This window comes from Elephas maximus, chromosome 14 (genome assembly GCF_024166365.1).
Source record: "Elephas maximus indicus isolate mEleMax1 chromosome 14, mEleMax1 primary haplotype, whole genome shotgun sequence".
Taxonomy (NCBI): domain Eukaryota; kingdom Metazoa; phylum Chordata; class Mammalia; order Proboscidea; family Elephantidae; genus Elephas; species Elephas maximus.
The window spans coordinates 37,594,519-37,610,795 of NC_064832.1; the positions used below are offsets into that span (position 1 = coordinate 37,594,519).

General features: G+C 42.7%; 1 protein-coding gene across 6 annotated transcripts in view; it reads left to right on the top strand.

Annotated features, from left to right (window-relative positions):
* Positions 1-16,277, top strand: part of ENOX1 (ecto-NOX disulfide-thiol exchanger 1) — a 749,536-nt gene that overhangs the window by 652,815 nt on the left and 80,444 nt on the right. For all 6 annotated transcript variants that reach the window (XM_049852937.1, XM_049852938.1, XM_049852939.1 and 3 more), the window contains one exon: positions 14,570-14,677. In XM_049852937.1, the coding sequence (XP_049708894.1) occupies positions 14,570-14,677 (108 nt within the window). The remainder of the gene's footprint in view (positions 1-14,569; positions 14,678-16,277) is intronic.

Sequence of the window (16,277 nt, forward strand, 5' to 3'; positions counted from 1 at the left end):
CGTTGTTAGCATTCATGGCCATGCTGACACCATGTATTTGAAAGATCTGAGAAATTCAGCTCACTTCTTTAACGCTTCCCGTGTTTCATGTTTCCGAAGCAGCGGAGATTGGTTTAAGATGGGAATTTTCTGTGTGCCTTTTGGTTTCTGTGCAAGATGGGTGGTACTGTGTTTTATTTTACTGGATAGATCTCAGCCCCAGATATTGAGACTATGTGGGTACTGACTTAACAATGGGAGTATTTGTGGAGGTTTTCTGTTGTTGTTGTCGATGATGTTATTTTTCCTTAAAGAGAGTCTGCTGTACAAAGACAGGACAAGCCTGAGCTAGTCCAGTGACAAAGTAGCTGCCCCAGGGGCCCCCTGTCGACGGTTAAAAGGCTCTCAGGAAAATTTCTTTTGTCAGCTGTGGCCTTCATCTATCATCTTCCCAGGGTTTGGCCCTGGAATAGGGACAGGTGAAACTTGGAGCTCTCCAGGAGGTTCAAGTTACTCTGAAAGTCCTAAAATGTGAGGTTCCAAACCAGCCTAAATGTATTCAGATAAGTTGGAAAGTTTCGAAGGAAGGAGCAGACTTCCTCTCTCTCACAGTTCCTCTGTGATAGATGAAGGTACCCACTCCTTTCCGAAGCTTGTTCCAGAGCCACCTAAAGATTCATAGTGCTGAGGTCAGGGCTTACTCTTCTTTCCTCTCCCTGCCCTTAAACCAAGCCAGTTGACGTCAAGTTCACTCTGACTTGTGGTGAACCATAGAGTTTTCAGTGGTGGTTTTTTGGGAAGGAGATATCCAAGCCTTCCTTCCAAGGCAACTCTGGGTGAATTCAAACCACTAACCTTTCAGTAAATAGCTGAGGGCTTAACCATTTGCTCCAACCAAGGACTCCTTCCTGCCCCTAGATGTATTATTTTCCCAGTCATGATAAAAATGTCAACTTGTATTAACAAAGAAAAATTGGGAAAATTATAATCATTTGATTAGCTTCACGAAAGTTCTACAGTTATCAGGAGTTAAGTAGCATAGGTGATGAGGATCTTCTAGGCCCATAACAGACAAGGGCTTCCATCCATCCAACTACATCTGTAGCTGGTTTAGAGATCAAACTTTCAGCTATATTTTCTCTCTTCAGTTATCTGCAAAACATGTTATCTCATTACAACTTTTTCACCAGTAGTATTCAACTGAAAGCTCTCAAGACTCCAACACATGTTTTTATTCCATAACCATTAAATCGAAACTGCTTTCCTAAAACTGCAAGCACAGAGGTCAGCGATGGTGGTAATATCTATTGTTAATAATGCTAATAGGAGCTGGGGTTTAGCTCTGCAGTGAATAAACGGAATGAAGGCCAGATTACTTTGCTAGAACCTCCTCCAAAAGTGGCCCCAGGATTTTGGCCACAAGACACCCATAAAGGGTTTTCTAGCTGTAAGCTCTGATCATGATTAGGTCATAAACCATGCGAAGAAAGAACAAATCTCTGCTGGCCTTTGGGGTATAGTGCAAGGCCCAGCTGTTCAATCAGGTCCTTGTTTGATTGAAGTAAATGGGCCAACCTGGCTAGAAAGCATGTTAATATTTAAATTTCTACACTAACAGCTGTACATGTGCCCAGGGGCTGGGGTGATGGCCACCTCATATAATTGCAAAAAAGTGATAAGAATAAATAAATCCCAGCAAATTGGATTATGATTTGCAGCAAAATTGCCAGCAAAGGCAGTGGAGAGGATATCACTGTTACGTATTCCTACTTCTGCAAGGCATTTGACACCTCTTGTAAATTGCATGAATGGTGTTAATTCAAGTTGGCTGGCCCTGTGTTTTGAAAACTAGGCTGAAGGAAAGCAGCCCAGCATGGCTAGGGCGGGGCTGAACAACAGACCTTTCTCTCTGGGTATTAATCCACCAGTGCTGCCAGCTCATGTAAGTTAAAAGTCACTTGACCTTGCTGAGTTTTAGTCTCTCCATTTTTGCAAAGAGGATAATGATAGCACTCTCATTTAACTTGGTACCCTTTGCCATTCCAGGCACCTCACATACTTAGTGGATGTTCTTTGGTCTCACAATATCCCACAGTTAAGTATCGTGATCTTTATTTAACATGTGAAGAAAATGAAAAAGGGGAGGCTGAGATGACCCTACAAATCACACTATAGAAAAATCATCTGAAGAAGAGAAAACAGGTTTTGAAGTCCTCCAAACCAGTTTTCCATTTGCTTTTCCTCTGTTCAGTTTCCAAGAAATGAACTGGTGGGTTGCTCTACAAATTACATATTCTTCATGAGACAGTTGTGAAGGTGGGAATCTTGGGGAAATGAAGAGCCCAGAGCACTGAAGTGAATTGCTCAAGGTCACACAGCAAATCAATAGTAGAGCTAACCATGCTAACCTTTGAAATGCTGACATGTGGCTTATTTTTTGCCTTTTGGCCAGTCCCTGGGTATATGTCTTTCCATATGACGTTGGCTTATCAGGATAGCGTGCACTATGGCTACTAACGCTAATGGATTATAAAAAAAAAAAAAAAAGAATGCCAAAAGATATTGGCCTTTCATGCAAGTCCCTCCCAGGATCATATTCAAGTAAAGGAAGCAAAAACCAGGCAGGATAAAACAACTGCCCCTTGCCCCACCCAACAGGCCAATGTCATAATTTCCCTCTCCAGAGCTGGATGGGCCGCTGTGGTGGCCTTATGTAATTGGGCACCCAGAGCGGATCAATATTTAAACGTATGCCTCCTGTGAATGACAAGATTTTTAACAGTAATAATCATGAAAAAAAAAAGAACAATAATAATGGTCAGGAAAGAAAAGCAGACCGTGAAATTTTTCTTATGCTGAACTTCACATACGTTCATGCCAGTAAAAAAATAAATAAATATTATAGTACGAAACAAGGAAAAAAGCACAACCATCTGCTGAATCACTTTTTGTGTACCTGGCAGTTTAACTTTTGCTCCTTTGATTAATTAGTGTAATATTTTGTGCAAACAGCTGTCTAATAAATAATAAACTGAATTTGAATAAAACCAGAACGTCTGGAAAAGGCACAATTTAGGCAACTACTAATTGTACCACTGATGTAACACTTTCTTGATTGGTTCTTTAGTTTTTAAGCAAACAATTAGCAATTTAAAAAGAAGAATGTATTTCAGTTTTTAAAATATTCAAAATTCAGTGAAATATTTTATGTATGAGCTACCATTTGCACTCCCCCCCCCAAAAAAAGATAATAATACAATTCACGGATCTCACTCGGTTTCACTGATTTCAATATAAAAGCTCTAGGTGGTCCCTTCCGATGAATGGAAGTAACTCAAGTTCTAGTCCTCAGACTTTGCAATAACTGTCCTATCGTTGTTTATTTTGAATCTACTGTATAAATGTGGGAATATGTGTAGTGCTACAGGGGCCGGAGGCACTAATCGTTCCTGAAGTAAGCTCAGGTAATTCTGAATCAAAACAAATATGTGTAGCTGAGCCCGTGTGTGTGTGTGTGTGTGTGTGCGCGCGTGCACGCAGTGAAGGAGGGAGATAAATGGCAAACTAGATACAGTACAGTGAAACCTGTGAGAGCTGGAACTCGACAGGACTGCGTTGCTTTTCCGGATCTCACAAGTTTTCTGCCTTTGGCAGGGTGCAGTCTTACCACTTCTCTGTCCTCTCTGTTAGTGGAAGATATTAGGGTTTTCTTTCTCTGACAGGTTTCTGCCTCACACACGTTTTGACTTTCACAGGTTTTACTGTATCTTCAACTTTGCCAAATTAGCTTCCATGTACAATACCTTTATTAAAGGGTAAGTTATGAAAGTGTACTAATTTGAAGATTATTAAACCAACCAGTTGCCATCGAATCGATTCCCACTCGTGGCGACCCCACGTGTGAAGAGTAGAACTGTGCTCCATAGGGTTTGCAAGGCTGTGACCTTTTGGAAGGAGATTGCCAGGGCTTTCTTACAAGGTGCCTCTGGGGGGGTTCAAACCACCAACCTTTCAGTTAGTAGTTAACCATTTGCGATTACATACATATTATTAAATCTTAACAGTAATGGTAGCAATTGTTTAGAATTTGTATCAACAAAAAATTCTTATCAGGGAGGAGTATTTTATCACTGATTTTATTTAGGATTGATAGTGCATCGTGATGATAAAAAGGAGTTGGACATTTCTTCGGTTTTACCAATGTTTTTAAATTCTGTGCGATGCACAAGTTTGTTTCCTACACTGGGGCAATGGCTCCCACAGCCTCCCCCTGGTGCACCACCACCTGCTGACCTGGGCCCTCACATCCGCCTCTCACTGGTTCCCATGGTTCCTCAACCTCTCCATCACTCCTGAGGTCCTACAAAAATCACTCCTGCTTCCCTCTGGAAATTTTGCATGGGTGAAAGGATTCATGGATTTCCCTTTCCTCTATAGCAAGAAAGGCTGGAGGTTCAAGTCCATCCAGAGGCACCTCGGAAGAAAGACCCGGCAATCTACTTCCAAAAAATCAGCCATTGAAAACCCAGTGGAGCACAGTTCTACTCTGACACATACAGGGCCACAGTGAGTCAGAAGTGATGCCACAGCAACTGGGTTTTTGTTTAGTTTTTGTTTTGGGGTTCTACAGCAAGGCAAGCCCCACTGCATCATAGGCCAACCCTGGGAACATGAAGCATTCAGCTCTGACCCCCTGCCCTCTGGGGTTGCTCACTGCCCCCCCTTGGAGAATGCACAGTCTGTGCCCTCCCGTCACCACACCTGAGAGATCGTTCTGGAATGTATGCACACCCGTGCCAATCCTTTTGTTCAGACCCCTAATGGCACTTTCAGAGAAGGGACTTTGTGCCAGAGAGCACTGACCTGGGGAGTCGGCATGTGCTCATGTCCCAGGCACTGCCTTGTATAGCCAGGCCCTTGAAAACACTAGTGCCTGCTTTCTCAGCCAGCCTCCCTGGCTGTCCCCGGCTCCCAGGGTACCGATTTGCAGGATCTAGGGTCATGGCCTTGACCTCTAACAGAGGAGACCAGTGGGTCTGCTCGTTGGGTGACAGCCTCTGGCTGCCTTTAGGATCGTTAACAGCAGGGTCAGTGAATGGCCCCTTGCTCCAGGCATCTCTGGGCTGTAAATGAAGCCTGATCCCATCCGAGGAAGAGATTGCCTTTCTGCCTAGCAATGAGAATGGCATTTAAAATTCAATATCAGAAAAGATATTGACGAGATTAAGGGCCTGGAGGAATTGATTTATGAGGAAAGACCCAAGGAATTAAATATGTATAGCCTGGTGTAATAGGATATTAGGCTGCGAGCACAATTTCATTTCTATGATCCAGTGTTGCTGTTATCTGTCATCTGAATGGTAGAGTTCTCACCCATAGATGTTTCTCCCCATGGGTCACCTTGCTGGAGGCAGAGAGGGAGGCTCCACGATTGATACACTGGACCACAGGCTTGGTCGCCCTCGCACCTTGATATAAATTGAAGTGCAGTTTCATCTGCAAGTGGAAGCAGATGACATTTTAAAGTAGAACAGATCTCGAGTAGTCTTACCACTCCACGAGGCAAGAAAATGCGAGCTAGTTCAATTCCATCTTTTTTTTTTTTTTTTTCCTGAAGAGATAAGTGCAGTTTGTAGGAACCAGGAGGTAAATGATTATCCTGCCCCTGAGCTGGGCTTCTCTCCTTTGAGGGGAATACTGTTAGATGTGTTTGCATTTCAGCAAAGCCTCACCCTCAGGTTGTGATACTGTGCACCGATTTTTTTTTTTTTTAACGTGGTAAATATATGTGTAACAAAACATTTGCCAATTGAACACATTTTCACAAGTACAGGTCAGTGACATTAAATATGTTCATCATATTGTTCAGCCATCACCATTAAGCATCCCCGGAATGTTCCGTCATCTAACAGAAGCTCAGTGTCCCCTAGCCGTTGTGTCCCCCCCTTCCTACCCCTGGTAACCACTAATAAACTTTGATCTCTATACGCTTACCTGTTCTAGATATTTCATTAAAAAAAAAACAAAAATACCCGTTGCCGTTGACTCCAACTCATAGCAACTTACAGGACAAAGTAGAACTGCCCCACAGAGTTTCTAAGGAGCGACTGGTGAATTTGAACTGCCACCTTTTGATTAGCAGCTGAGCTCTTAACCACTGCACCACCAGGGCTCCGATATTTCATATAGGTGGGATCATACAGTATTTGTCCTTTGTGACGGACTGACTTCACCCAGCATGATATTTTCAAGGTTCATCCATGTTGTGGCACATATCAGAACTTCACTTCTCTCATGGCTAAGTAACAGTACATTGCATATTTGTACCACATTTTGTTTATCCATTCATCTGTTGATGGACAAGTAGGCTTTTCCACTTTTTAGCTGTGCACTTCATTTTTTACATCTCAAACGTTCCCTAACAGTTGGGGGTGGGTGGAGGGGGTGGCTGAGGATTCGCCTGTTAGATGTGAAGCAGCCACAGGTCAAAGGCAGCAGCATGACCTGAGGCCTAACTGCTCTGAAGTCAGTGAGAAGCAGAACAGGATGGAGCGGCAGGGTCTGGAAAGCCCTGGGGAAAAAAGAAGCAGTAAACTGAGTGTTTGGGTAGCAAGCGAGGGGACTTGGGGGTGCAACCACATCTCAGGACCTCTAGCAGGACAGGGTGATGAGGGGCTGGTAGAGGTGGCCACAGGTGATGTTCAGATTCCATGCTGGAATGTTCAGAGAAATCAGAAATGAAGTTGGACCCAAGGTGCACAGACCGAGTCGACCTGAATGCTGGTGTGCATTGCCATGTAGACCAGGTACTGAAACAGCACAACCTCTGGGACTGATCCATTCAGACACATTATACTCACCATGAAGAATTCTCCTCGGAAGGTCCCTGGGCGTCATGCCCTTAGGGATGCATAACAGTCTGGGCATATCTGACCCCATGGGGCGTCGATGTAAAGTGCATTTGCTCTTGTGACTCAGTTAAAAAAGTATTATTCCACCATCATACTCTGCTATAAATCAGAGTATGAATGAATGAACAGATGGAAATTAACAGCTCGTTTTAAAGAACTGAACCTAGAACAAAGCACTGGGGAAATCCTGAAGAGAGGGGGAGGAGGAAAAAGAGAAAACGTGTGTGTTTGTTTGTGGGGGTATCAGTCATGATCAGTACATACCTAGCCCATGGCCTGAATTCCCCTGACCAGCCACCAACCTAAATATAGAAAAGTCACCCCCCCCAACACCACCACTGAAAACACAGAATCAGTGTTCTGTTGAGGAGTCCTCTTTATTTTGTGCCAACCGCCACCTTCATTTCCCAGATGCCACCAGCCCTGCCAGAGGCTCCTGAGTTACCACAGTTCTGAGAGTGTCAGCTTGCAACTAGGTGTTGCTGGCGCATTTCATATGGGGCCTGGTGGTACAATGGTTAAGTGCTCAGCAGCTAACCGAAAGTTTGAACCCACCAGCTGCTGCATGGGAGAAAGATGCGGCAGTCTGCTTCTGTAAAGATTACAGCCTCGGAAACTCTAAGGGGCAGTTCTACTCTCTCCTATAGGGTCGCTATGAGTCAGAAGCAATTCAGAGGCGAAAGGTTTGGTTTTAGTTTTGCACCATAGTGCTTGACTTTTCATGAAACCTAAGAGTATATAATCTGTTGTTCACCCTGGTCACAAAATTACAAAATGTAAGGAAAAAAGACAAGGAAGGGGTTACATTTTTAAAGAAAAGTTAAATCCACCACAGCACTCACAGAAGCATACAGGTCTCTAACAGTCTGGCTCGTAAGTAAAAATGCTGAGTGCCTAGGTAGAAGCCATTGCTATGAGGACTTTAAGTTTGGCATGTCCTGATTTCCATGTCAAATTGACAGTGCAGTGTGGTTGTCTGGGTAGAAACCACAGTTGGAGGCAGGGAAATTGAGTTGTGCAAGTGGTTGGCCTCTCTCAGACAGCCTGGCCTTGGATACATGACTTAACCTCTGTGTGCCTGTGCTTTTCCAATCTGTAAAAATGGAAATGTGGCCTCACTTATTCCAGGGCTCCAAATAACATTTGTAATGCTCTTTGAATTTGTCAGAGAGAAAGACCCATTACACACCAAAGTCTGCCTCCCCAAAGAGCATTACAAATGATCCTATTAAATCAATGGCCTGGAAATGTCAAGATATGTCAGGTATGGCATTTATTTACCTGCCTGGTATCCGCCAGAGCATTTCCGCTTGATTGGCATACGGATAATTGTCTAATTGGAACATATTCAATTGTAACCACCAAAAAAATGTAATAGTGCATCTGTTGAATGCCATACTCTCAAATGTTAAATTAAAATTACGCTGTCGTCAGCCAATCCAGCCAAGAGACTCTCCTGATTAAGTCCTAGCTGCCCGTGAACTTCTGTAATTGAGGCACTTTGCTACTTAAAAAATTCAAGCTAGAAAGAATATCATACGGTCTTATAAATTTCATGGGAAAAAGGACCAGAAAGTCTCAAACTATCTAGTTGTGAACTAGCTCATTGTTTTTATAGAGCATCTAGTCAAATGAAAAACAGCAGTTTCAAATCACCACTGTTTTGAATCCATAAGTATTAGATTTGTGAGTTTATATTTTATAAACAAAAGAAAGCATTATTTTTATAGAATGCAGAACACAGTCTAGGGATCTTGATTTTAACCTTGGTGGTGTAGTGATTAAGTGCTACAGCTGCTAGCCAAAGGGTCGGCAGTTCGAATCCACAAGGCGCTCCTTGGAAACTCTATGGGGCAGTTCTACTGTGTCCTGCAGGGTCGCTGTGAGTCGGAATCAACTCGACGGCACTGGATTTTTTTTTTTTTAAGTGGCAATTTTGTTCCTTTTTTTTTTTTTTTTTTGTGAGATGTGGGGAAGAAATCACACAATTTTAAATTCATTGATTGCCTGGCCTTAGTCTTTTAAGAAATAATCCTCTTTAGATTAAGGAGCATATCTGGAACTGCGAGAGTAATGAGTCAAAATGTCTTAAAGGAAGTGCACTTTTCCTTTGAACATTTTATATATCCGTATGCCTAGAACAATAACTTGCCCAGTGATAGATCCTCAGATCTTTTTCTTTCTAGATCATGGTTTAATCCCATAGAAGTGGAGGAGCCATCAGGCATTCATTCTACACCTAGTCTGTGTTGGAGATAACCTAATCATTGACTCTACCATTGGTCAATGTAGTCTACTGGGCAGATGGATGTAAAATGTAATATATAGGCAGTCCCCGGGTTACAAACCTATGGGCTACTCATACTTAAGAATGGACTGCGATGAAGCCTAATGTTAAAATTTTGAGCTAAATACAATAGTTCATAATAACGATTGCACACACTACTTTGTGATGCTTATGGAAACATTGTATGGTTTGGTAGTGTTTTTTAACTGTTCTTTACCAAAAACCAAAAAACGAAACCCACTGCCGTCGAGTTGATTCCAACACATAGCTACCCTATAGGACAGAGTAGAACTGCCCTGTCGAGTTTCCAAGGAGCACCTGGCGGATTCAAACTGCCAACCTCTTGGTTAACAGCCGTAGCACTTAGCCACTACGCCACCAGGGTCTCCAACTGTTTTATATGCATAGAAAAGTAAAATATATACTATTTAGTAAGACCAACATTTGACTGACTGACGCCAAATAGGAAATGTATGTACCTGCCCTGACTTACCTACAAATTTGACTTACAGACGGACTTAGGAACGGATCTCTTTTGTAACGCATGTACTTCCTACTGTATCAAGTGCTTTGGGAACACGGAAGGTAGAAGAACTACCTTTGCTTGAGTGATTGGAAGACATCCTCATTGAGGAAGTACCCAGTTATACATAGTTGTGCAGGTTCTGCCCTGGGTAAGGGCACCTGGCCAGAGCAGTGAGTAGAAATGGAATTAAGCACATACTCTGCTCTCCAAGCATGCACCCTGATGCAGGGTTATGTCTGAGTGGAGGATGGAGCTCTTTCCTTTTTGCACAAAGACATCATCTGGGTTGATATTGTCCCAAGAGCAACATTTGAATTGGGGCTTAAAGAATGTGTAGGAATCTTCCAGGCAGAATTCTGGGTAGTGAACTTGGCATCCAGTTATGAAAGAACTTGATGTGTCTGGGGGAAAGATGAGGAGTTCAGTGTTTGGATTTTAAACTGTAGGGGCTGGGAAACGAATAGAATATTTTCAGCATGCGAGTGTTTCATACTTACGTGGTCAACTCTGTCAGGAATGTGGGGTGCATGACAGGTGGAATAGGCAACACCCAGGAGAGAGAAGATGGTAGCCTTAGCTGACAGTGAGGATGGGATGGAGAGAAGACGGGGTTGGGCAGAGAGTTTGTGAGGGTAGTGAAAACAGTAAGTTAAGGGTTTAGTGAGCAGAAGGAGCAAAGTGGGGCTATGAAGTCAGGGTGTGAAGCAAAAGCACATGAGATGTGTAGTTGATGCCGTGGGTATGAGGAGGACGCCCTAGAGAGAGCACATAGTGAGCAGACAGGCACCAAACTGGAACACTGGCTGGCAATTAGAAAAGCCTTGGTGACTTTAGTGAGAACAGTGTGAGTGCAGTACTGGGGGTTGAAGTCACATTGCAGTAGACTAAGGATTAATTAAGCATTAAAGGACATGGTGGTTTTTATCCCCAATTACACATTAGAATTACCTGTGAAGGTTTTACAAAATATATATTGGTACCTGGGTCCTGTCCCTAGATATTGAGTTAGTCTTGTGTAGGGCCCAGGAATCAGTATTCTTGAAAAGCTCCCCCAGATAATACTAATGGGCAGCCAGAATTAAGAGCCATTGCCCTTGACTGTTCTTTCAAAAAGTAGGAATAAACCCCAGTGACTAGCAAGAATATGATATGATGCTTAAAATCACAGATATGATGCACAGAAGTGCAGAAGTGTTCAAAGGTTAGTATGGATGTGGGACAGAGCAACTCTTCTCTTCCACTGGTCGGTGGGTAACCTGGTACACCATTCTGTAGGAAAGATTTGGGAAATTAACTCCTTAGGCACTAATTCCATAGTCCCACCACTGGATATGCATCCCAGGAAAATTTTCCACCATGTCTATAAGGAACATGCACTACCAGGCTCCATGGCTGCCTTGTGTAGGGCAGGGAGGATTAGAGCTAATCCAAGTGGCCTGCTCTTGGAGAATGGATTAGGTAAAATTAGGTGGACACACGCCACAGAGTATTATGCAGACATCAGAAGCAATAGATTAAATACATACGTAGCAATATGGATGGATCTTAAAAACATAATGATTAGTAAAAACATAGATAACAGTAAGAAATACGACACAATATCATTTACATAAAAATATATGGCAACAGTATATATTTTGGAAAAACATATCCAAATAAAAATGCATTAAACCATTAAAATGATTGTCTATGCGTGAGGAGAGAAGGGAGTAGAATATGGGGGCAGGAGGGTGGTGAGAGAGAAGACATTTTGTTTAAAAAGTAATTCCAAGGAACAGTGAGATAGGAAGGAAACTGAAATGGGAAGTAAGGTCAAGGGAACATTGTGTGTGTGTTAACAGAATGAAGAAGAGCTGTAAATGTGTGGATGAAATGGAAGCCTTCAATGGAGTTCTCACTTTCCCACGTATTTATTCTCAGTGTTGGTAATAACAGCCAACTTTTCAGTTAGCAGCCGAGTGCTTAACCATTGCATCACAAGGGCTTAATTTTTTTTCTCATTACTAAAGCAGTGCATGGTCCTTACAAATATACCAGAAAATTATAAGCAAAACTAACAGAAAGGCATGCAGAAACCCACTAACCCAAAGACAGTATCCCGTTCCTTCTCTGGGGATATGTTGCAAAATTAGATATACTCTTTTGTAACCTCAGCCTCTTTTTCACTGAACATTGAAGGTGTATTGTGACCTTCTCTTATGTCCAAAGACGTTTCTGCAACTCCGTCTTGAATGGCTCCAGAGGGTCCCATTCACTCTGCAGACGCTGCATCATTCGTTTAACCACCCTCCTCCTCTGGTTTTGGTTGGTCGCTTCTCTTGGGCACCAGGTGTTTCTAATTTTTACTACCTCAAGCGCTGCAGTGAGTAAAAATGGTACCTACGTTTGAAGACAATTTTCTATCCTTCATTTGGCTCGTTTTAAAAAGAGACTTAAAGATTGGGTTTGAAATAGCCTGATGAGGTAAAAATTCATTTTGCATCACCTAAGGCAGGGCACCAGATCCCTCTGGAACTGTTCTGGGCCAGTCCTAAGTAAGAATGAAGGAGCAGGGTCATTCCCCATTCTTTGCACACAGTCATTTTAGAAACTTGTCCTTGTGCCAAAGCACAACACAGACTCCCTGGCTTCTGTACTTTAATCAATCGATGCACAATTAAATCCGAACATCTCTTCTAGGAGCCAACACGGGCTGTGCGTATTACCTCAGACACAATTATGATATGGCAAGTAGTGAAATAGGAGGCACTGAGTTTTTTAGAAAAGTGCAAGAAAAACTCTGTTTATGCCAGGGGGACAAAGTAGGTTCTTAAATATATACCCAGTACCAGATTTGCACATCGATATGATGCTGAACATGTTTTAGCAGAGCTTCCATATACTAAGGAAGACTAGGAAGAAAAGCCTGGGAATCTACTGAAAAATCAGCCCCAGTGGATCAAAATGGTCTGATCCCATTGTGCATGGGGCCTCCATCAGTCAGGAGCCAACTCAACTCACTTGTCAGGCACAAATAAGAACAGCAACAACCAGATTAGGGTCAGAATAAGCAAGCCTAAAGGGAAAGGACAGTATGGTTTTCTGAGTACTTCCTATACCCCTTTTGAAAATTTAACCTAATCCTTCCAACAGGTAAGTTTTGTTATTGTTCTGTGCCTTCAAGTTGATTCCAACTCATAGCAAACCTATTGGACATAGTAGAACTGCCCCATGGGGTTTCCAAGGCTGTAAGTTTTATGGAAGCAGATCACCAGGTCTTTTCTCCCATGGAGCTGCTGTTGGGTTTGAACCACCAACCTTTCAGTTAGCAGCCAAGTGCTTAACCACTGCACCATCGGTGCTCCTTATTGGTAGACTGAAGCATCAGCAACCCAGTTCCAGTGTTTATTCAGAGCTTGGTGGTTAAGAACTGGCCAGGCAGCTCGTTAAGGGCCGGAAGAAGCAGCCTTGCTGTTGGAAACAGCTACCTTTGTGGCAGGAATGCACAAACATTGTCATCGCATTAGTGCAGGATTTTCTATGTCCAGGAGCGGAAGAAATGCACTTCTGCCCCTACAAACCCATTGTTTGTTGTCGAGATGTGAATAAACATAACTGTTCCCAGGGCCTGCTTGGAAGCTCGCGAATGTATTCTCTGCCTGTGTGTATATTAACAAATAACCATGCTCCAGATGAATTAGTGGCGGGCAGCACTGGGCATTTGGCAGACAAGGTAAGCCTCCAGATGAGTTACAGCCGATAGGGCAGGGCTCAAGGCTTACAAAAATCCCTTCAGTGGCCTGGCTTAAAAATAACAGCGTAGGCCATAGCTTAGTGTTTTGGCAGCTTATATCAGTAATTTTCTCGGCCGATACACTGGTTGCAGTTTGGGCTTCAGTCCTGCTGATCTAATAAAACATCACCGTCATAACAGAAAAAGGAAAAAGGAACACCTGTGGTCCCAGCCACTTGGTAGAGGAGCTTCACGGAGCTACTGTAAAGGTCCTTCACTGTCGTGTGTAAAATGAAGTAGTTGTGACAAGCTGACTCATCATGTTAAGGGTTTTGTTTTTTTTTTTTAAGTATTATTTAATTCCTTGATCCATCAATATGTTGTTTATTAACACTATATATTTATACAAACACTATATTTTTTTTACAAATATGCATTTGGTCAAAGGAACATACTGGTGTCTTCACAAACGCTCTAACAACTTTTGCGCGTCAGTATCACAAACGGCTCCCTAATGTGTCATAAATTGCAGTGCTCACCACACTGCCAAGCAAACTCAACTGCTAAATCAAACCCGTTGCCACTGAGTCGATGCCCGTGATGAGGCAGCTGTGACGTAATGTAGTTTGAACTCCGGACATTGCAACTTATTAATTGGGTCAACATGACATTACTTGATCTCCCTGAGTTTCATTTTCCTCATTTGTAACATGGACACCAAAGCCTGCCTCCCAAACTCATCATGATGTAGTAATGAGCAAAAACATGTGAAAATCTTCCCTATCGCCCTCGAGTCAGTTCCAGCTCATAGCGACCCTGTGTGATACAGAGTAGAGCTGCTCCAGAGGGTTTTCTTGACCGTGATCATTATGAAGCAGATAGCCAGTTCTTTCTTCCAGGGCACTGCCGGGTGAGCTTGAACCACCAACCTTTCGGTTAGTAGTCAAGTGCAAGCTGTTTGCACCACCCAGGGACCTCATTACACTGCTAAGTGAGGGAGAAAACACACACAAAAAAATATTTTTCAATTGAAGTCTGGACTAAACTTTAAGATAGGTAAATCTCTTCTCATAATTTTGACTGGATATTTTGGACATTTTCCAGTCATCTGGCCTCCGATCCTACTTATCCTAAATCTCCTTTGATTTTCACAGCAATTGCTGACCATCCAGGAGGAGCTAAACAACAAAAAGTCAGAACTGGAGCAAGCAAAAGAAGAGCAGTCCCACACACAGGCACTACTTAAAGTTCTCCAGGAACAGGTGAGTGGCTGAAACCGCTCTGATTTATGAATAAATTCAAATGCCCCGATGCACACCTCCCCCGTGCTTCCCATCTGCGAACATGACTGAAGGCAATCTGCAGCATCATTAGCCTGTACCCTGTCAAGTCCCCTAGCAGCGTTGGTGTGTAGAACTTACGATCTCATTCCCGGCCTCTCTGTGTTCACTCCTGTCCCTGTTTAGACTATCCCAACTGCCAGCAATGTGCAAACATTTCTTCCTGAAGACAAATGAATTTTGATAAAGTTTTAAAATGTTGGCAATGCAGATATATTTCAAAGTAAGCAGACAGCTTCCCCTTAAGCCTAATAGTGAGGACAATGTGTTTAGCATAGCCCCCGGTTCTCCTGCAGACATACGAAGAACAACTGATTCATGATGACATTAAAAAAATCTCTTCGCTGGGTATCAGGGCACTTATCTAACCATGGCAAGCAACGAAACTGTTACATGAGGTTTGTAAATCTGATCGTTTCGTTCTGGCTTTGATACTAAAGTGTGGCCTGACATTGATAAGTGGATTTGAAGGTGTTGTCTTACGGCGAGGAAAGATGGATCACTCGGCAGCAGGGTAAACTCTAAACCCTGCCCCAGCGGCAGGAGCCAGGAGAGCCGTGAGCTTTCCTGACTCTGCCCTTTGTTTGCAGCCAAGGGTGGAGTAAAGGGTAATGAAAAAATGGTAATTAGGAGGGGAAAAAGTCACAAATAGCAACCCCAGCCCTTTGGGGTAATCAAATTTAGGTCATTTTGAATTTTTTTACTCACACAAAATAGTTTATAAAAAGGCAGTTTATACAAATATAACCAAAAAAGTGAAGTTTAAAAAATCTGAAGTAAAGAGAGCATGGCTAAGTCAACTGTGAATCACTTTACCACATAGGTTTTATTTTTTAAAAGTCTGAAGTCAAGAAAATGTAGGTTTACGTACATACCCGTCCCTAAATTTCTAAGTGCTGATGATTTGTGAGGGATGTGAGGATATTAGGGATCTTATAAACTTTGTACAACTTTGAAGGAAAATGCTTTATAAAATTAACCATTATCTTTATATGATAAATATAGATTCACTAACTCACGCTGAAGCGGAGTCTGTGTGACGTGGAGTAAATTAGACTGAGCTGAAAATATGTTGTTAGGTGCTGTCGTAGTGACCCTATGTATGACAAAACAAAACACTGCTCCGTCCTGCGCCATGTCAGAATCATTGCTGTGTTTGAGCCCATTGTTGCAACCACTGTGTCAGTCCATCTCATTGAGGGTCTTCCTCTTTTTCCCTGGCCTTTTACCTTACCAAGCATGATGTTCTTCTCCAGGGAGTGGTCCCTCCTGATAACCTGTCCAAAGTACATGAGACAAAGTCTCACCGTCCTTGATTCTAAGAAGTATTCTTGCTGTACTTCTTCCAAGAAAGATTTGTTTGTTCTTCCGTCAGTCCGTGGTATATTCAATATTCTTCACCAACACCATAATTCAAAGGCATCAGTTCTTCTTCAGTCCTTCGTATTCATTGTCCAGCTTTCACATGCATATGAGGCATTTGAAAATACCATGACTTGGGTCAGGCACACCTTAGTCCTGA